Source organism: Orycteropus afer, unplaced genomic scaffold, assembly GCF_000298275.1.
Source record: "Orycteropus afer afer isolate SDZICR_OR568_19922 unplaced genomic scaffold, OryAfe1.0 scaffold00065, whole genome shotgun sequence".
Classification (NCBI taxonomy): domain Eukaryota; kingdom Metazoa; phylum Chordata; class Mammalia; order Tubulidentata; family Orycteropodidae; genus Orycteropus; species Orycteropus afer.
The window spans coordinates 6,140,741-6,146,599 of NW_006921652.1; the positions used below are offsets into that span (position 1 = coordinate 6,140,741).

Sequence of the window (5,859 nt, forward strand, 5' to 3'; positions counted from 1 at the left end):
AATGACATGAGACAAAGTATATGTGAACTGCTGTATGAAAAGTGAATTTACTCTGTAAATCTTCACCCAAATCCTAATAAAAAAAAAAAAAAAAAAGAAACCATAAGAGATCTACATAAATGGGAGAACATTCCATGCTCGTGGATAGGAAGATTGAACATTGTGAAAATGTCAATTCTACTCAAAGCAATCTATACATTCAATGCAATCCCGATCCAGATCCCATCAATATTCTTTAAGAATATGAAAAATCCAGCCCCTAATTTTAAATGGAAAGGAAAGAGACCTCGGATGAGGAAAGGACTATTGAAGAACAAAGTAGGAGGTCTCATATTGCTGGATCTCAAAACCTACTATACAGCCAAAGAAGTCAAAACTGCTTGGTACTAGTACAATGACAGACACATAGACCAATGGAATAGAATTGAGAACCCAGAAATAGATCCATTGACCTATGGTCAGCTGATCTTTGGCAAAGGGCTGAAATCCATTAAATAGGGAAGAGAATGTTTGTTTAATAAATGGTGCTGGCAAAATGGGATATCCATTTGCAGACAAATGAAACAAGATCTGTACCTCACACCATATACAAAAACTAACTCCAGATGGATCAAAGACTTAAATGTCAAACAAAAAACTATAAAGTTCTTCAAGGAAAACCTAGGCGGAAATTCAGGGGCCATAATATAGTGATCTCTTCTTGGATTTCCAAAGTGGTGTCACTAAAGAAGTAGATTGTCCAATCTCCCTTCCAAGGAGTGGCTGGTGGGTTTGAACCGTCAGCCTTCTGGTTAGCAGTCAAATGCCTCAGGCACTACGCCACCATAGCTGAAGATAAATATTTAAAAGTTTTTAATCATATTTAGTGTAGAGAGAGGGATGAACACTCAAATACAGTTTACAGGAGTATAAATTCCCTAGTCATTCTGGAGGTCAGTTGGGCTGTACTGATAACTTGCCTTCACATGCACACTTCTTCTAGCAATGCAACCCAAGAAAATATTAGATAACTGTGCAGAAATTATCATTGCTTTGTTTACAAGTCTTAGAAATGGAAATGACCAGCAATAGGGGACTGAAAATTTAATACATTTATAGAACAAAGTATACACACAGATTTTAAATATAATGTCCTAGTCTGACTTGATGGCATATAACAACAACAACAACAACAGTTGTGTGTTTGACAGTCAAAGATACATATTAAGTAGAGAAAAGTATATTTGTAGAACTGGAGATCCTGGACAGAGCGGGAGGAAAAATGTGGAACAAAATCCAAAAACACAATAATGACTAGAATTACCGGTCAGATGGAGTCTGGTGGGACCCCCCAGTACTTTGGGCCTGGAATAAAACTCACTCCCAGGGGCTGGCTCTCAGCTCAATAGTAAACAAGACCACATGCAGACCACTTAACCCAGGGTGATGCACCCATGTACTCTACGGAGATGCATCCCTTGGAGCAATAGACCACGGGGCACCAAAGGGGCAACATTTGTAGGGAAGAAGTGCAGGACACACAGGAGTGCACAACTATGACAGGCATGGGAGGGGGGAGATGTACTGGGAAGGGAGGGGAGAAGAGTGGGTTAGGGTTGGGGATGGTAATTGGGGAGTGAAACCAAACGCACACGAGATATTGAATGTAAAACAAACTCTGCTCTGTAAATTTGCACCTAACGCACAATTTAAAAAAAAAGTATATATGTGGAATACATGTAGAAACAAGTTTCTTAGAATGTTAACAACAGTCATCTCTTGTTGGAATTATCTATTTTCCCCATTGCTGTATTTTTTTCCTAATGAATAGTCTTTGATGGGAAATAGAACTCTTACTAAAACAGCTCAAATATAGGATGCAAAAAATGAATGACTAGATTGTTTCTTTGTTACTGCTGTGACTGAAGGACAGTGTTTGCTGTTATTAGGTGCCATCAGTCGTCTCCGACTCATAGTGACCCTATACACAGAAGAATCAAACACCGCCCGGTCCTGTGCCAGCTCCACAGTCCTTACAGTGGGCACTCTGAAACCTTTAAAGTTGCAAAGGACTAGATCCGTTTTATAGTTCTGATCAGGCTTCTCAAGGTATATTCTATGGATCATCCCAATCAGGATTACTGGGTATGCTTCTTAAAGTTTAAGTTTCTTAGGCCCCAGTCCAGATAGCTTACTGAACCAAAATCAGTGGGGACCTAGGACTGGCATTTTAAGTAAACTCCCAAGGAGCTTCTTGTGCATACTGATATTTGAGAACATCTGTGATCTTCCCCATAAAGCTAGAGAACCCAATTCAAGATTGTCCTTGCAGAGGGAAAATGCTACCCCAGTTTCATAGCAGCAGTTCAGACGAGTTTTCTTTTCCCCTTATTTTAGAAAGCTTAATTTATAATTTATTATTGTTTGCACGTACAGTTAAATCTATTTTTCAATTCCATCCTTGCTACCAATTTGTTTTCTTTTCTGTTCAGGGCCAGTATTACCAGGACATAAACATTGTTTTGCCATATCAAGTAGGAATAGATATTAGAAGCACATCCACTTAGTGCAGATTTAAACGGCAAAATGTCATTCAAATCAATTTTCCCATAGCCAAAATTTTGTAGGCTATTTAGAGCCAAAGACATTTCAGGGTCAGTTAAACAACTGATATAAACCAGTTCTGATATAGAGTATATTATCTGCTGCTACATAGATGGTGTCTTTCAGCACCTATAGGACCAGCCTATAAAGCAAAGGAGTTTATTAGCCAGATAGCTCCTTCTCCAGCAGATCTATAAAGGAAACTATTTTCATAGTAATTGGCTCCAAATATACCTTTTCTTGGCATCTCTGAGTGATGCAAATGGTTAATGCACTCGGCTGCTAACCAACACACTGCAGATTCAAGACCATCCAGAGGTGCCTTGGAAGAAAGTCCTGGCAATCTATTTCCAAAAAGTCAGCCACTGCAAAACCTCTGGAGCACAGTTCTACTCAGACAAGCATGGGGTGGTTGGCATGAATCAGAACTGACTTGACAGCAACTGATTATTCCTTTTTTTAAAAGGGAGATACTGATTGTTTTATTTTTCGTGGTTTCCATTAGCCCTGGCATTGCATACCCAAGCCCCTAAACAGGCCTTACCGGCATGGTGATCTGGATGGGCTGCCGTTCTCCACTCTTGGTTGGGGCCACACCTTCTGTGTCATATATGCCTGTATAAACAATTCTGTCTCCGTCAGGTTCTTTAGACTTCAGCTCAAGCGGGACAAGCGTGCCACCAATGGAAATGCTCCTGCAATGGATATGAGTTGACTACATATGGCAGGACTTAAGCACCCTATCCCAGTATGGACCAAAACTCCAAGCAGGAATTCTACATGGCTTGACTACGGGAGATATTATGGTATGGTGGAAATGACTGAAAGGTCAAAGAGGTTTGAATCCTCCAACTAAACCTCCCACAACTTAGTTATGTGACCTTGGACCAATTACTAAATCTCTCTGAACTGATCTCAGTATTCTCATCTAGAACACCTGTACAAGGCCAAGTTGGACTATATGAGTTGGTATACATAAGAATCACCTGGGGAATCTTGTTAAAATGTAGATTCTGATTCAATATATTTAGGGTGAAAATGTAAATTCTCAGCAGGTGGTCAAACCACTTCAAAGCCCTGGTCAAGATAATGGTTTTTGAGATTAAATCCCTGGACCAGAAGCATCTGCATCACCTGCTAATCTATTAGGAATGCAAATTTTAGGCCCAACCGTAGAGGTACTAAATCGGAAACTCTAGGGGAGTTGCCAAGCAATCTGAGTTTTAACAAGCACTCCAGGTGATTACCACACAAATTTGAGAAGCACCGGGTTAGGTCATTGAAACCCCCTTGAAAAATTAAAGTGGAACTAGAAAAACTAGTTTTGTCATTAACACACATTGGTTCCTTAAGTTAGTGAAAAAGCAGAACCACTGCAAAGAAAATAGAATATAAAAGAGATGACATGGTGGAAGAGATTGTCAGGAAAGAGAGAAGGAAAAGCCTGGATCATATTCAAATGTACATAACACTGGGAAACAGGTACATGGGGCCATGAGGATGCTGAGATATACATCGACCAAATGGATGAACCAGAAACACCAGAAACAACAAGGCTTGGTTCTAGGTCCTTTCATTAGGGCCTGGCACCTAGGTAGCTAATTCAGTTTTATTGAATTAATGAACACATGTGGACACTGAAGCAATAAAATGTGTCTGATGGATTCAAAGTCCCCATATCTGACATATGGTACATACAACAAATAATGGTTGATTTCCTCCTTCCAGACTACACTTCACACCTATGTTCATGTGGAATCTCAAAGGTAAAGGGTTCCCACCTATGGATTATTTCCCAATCAGGGTCCCACACTGGCTTTTCTGCCAGAGGTCTATTGGGTGCAGTGTCCTGTGATAGTAGGGAAGTGACAACCTCTGTCACGAATAAACCAAAGAGCTTTGGTGTCAGTCTGTCAAGGCACCATCACCAGGCTTAAACTCGGGTGAAGAAGAAAAGCACGAGGCAAGGAAAACCGTGGAACGAGTCCTGAGCTGAAGAGACTGCTCTCTGACTTATTTAGCCCGCCCCTCCAGACCTGGGGTTCCCAGCCTCATTACAGGGGATCGAAGAGTGGGTATCATCTCTCAGGAAGCCCCAACAAGGCCCCCTCCCCCTTACACCTCATTCCTCTGCCCTTCTCCCTTCATTCTCTCCCGTAGCACAGGGGCGGGACACCTGCATGGAGACTAGAGAGCTGAGATTGCAGTAGATGACCCCGCGGCAAGCTTCTCCCACCGTCCCCACCCTGGAGGTTTTGGGTTCTACGCAGATCGAGGAAGTAACCCTTCCAGGAATGGCTGTATAGGTGGGGTGAGAATTTACAAGAAAAGAAAACCTGGCCTCCAATAATTACTTCACTGAGATCACGGCATTGGGTGGAGAGAAGTGAGAATAGTCATAAAGCAAATGAGGAGAGGATGGGAAATAGGGAGCTGACTACTTCCCGGCGGCCCTCGGATCACCGCGCGAGGCCAGACGAGCCCGGGAGAGGCTCGGGGCGTCCTGGGGCCCTCAATCTGCACCCCGGACGGGGCCCTGCAGCTGCGCGCGCGCCCAGGCTCTATCCCCAGGTTCTGTCCCCCTCCCCCGACCACACTCACTGGACTTGCAGCGTGGTGGGCTTAATCTTCACTTCCACCTTGTAGGAGGAGCCAGTGAGCAGTTTGATAGTGCGGTTCTGGCCGAAGCGCTGCCCGTCCACCTTGAAGAAGACTGGACCGTCGTTGGGCTGTATGCGCAATGCGATGGAAAGGCGCACCAAGCCCGGCAGGTCCCCCATGGCTGGGCAAGGGGCTGGCGCGGCTGCTCCAGGGGGCGGGGGACGACGCTGGCGGCGACCAGGAGGCTGGAGCGCGGTGGGCGGAGAGGAAGCGCAGGGCGGGAGAGGGAGGTGGTGGATGGGAGGCAACGGCTAGGAGCCCACGCTGTCGCCGCTGTCCACGCGGGCTTTTGAGGAGCAGGTCGTGAGGGAATGGTTCCTTGCCCCACTCCGGGATGAAGCAGGCCCGGGAGGCAGCTCCCAAACCCCAAGCCTCCCCATCCCCCGCTTGCTGCCCTGCTACCTCTGCTCACCAGAGGACGCGCTCCGGCCTCAGGCCGCTGGGCAGACCAGTGGCAGCTGGGGCGGAGAGAGTTAATCCTGTTTACGCACCACAATCCCCATCAGCTGGGAAAGAGGGCTTTTAGGCTCCTCCTAGAATGGCGCAGGGCCGCCTGAGGAGAGGACTTGGGAGGGAAAGGGTGAGGGCGCTGGGGTTAAGGGACTGCTACACTAA

The 5,859-nt window shown here is 45.1% G+C and overlaps 1 protein-coding gene across 1 annotated transcript in view; it reads right to left on the reverse strand.

Moving 5' to 3' along the window:
- Positions 1-5,363, reverse strand: part of CNRIP1 (cannabinoid receptor interacting protein 1) — a 102,264-nt gene extending 96,901 nt beyond the window's left edge. Inside the window, exons 1-2 of the mRNA XM_007940078.2 lie at positions 5,185-5,363; positions 3,128-3,278 (exon numbers count right to left, since the gene is read on the reverse strand). Of these exons, the coding sequence (XP_007938269.1) occupies positions 3,128-3,278; positions 5,185-5,363 (330 nt within the window). The remainder of the gene's footprint in view (positions 1-3,127; positions 3,279-5,184) is intronic.
- Positions 5,364-5,859: the final 496 nt, after the last annotated feature.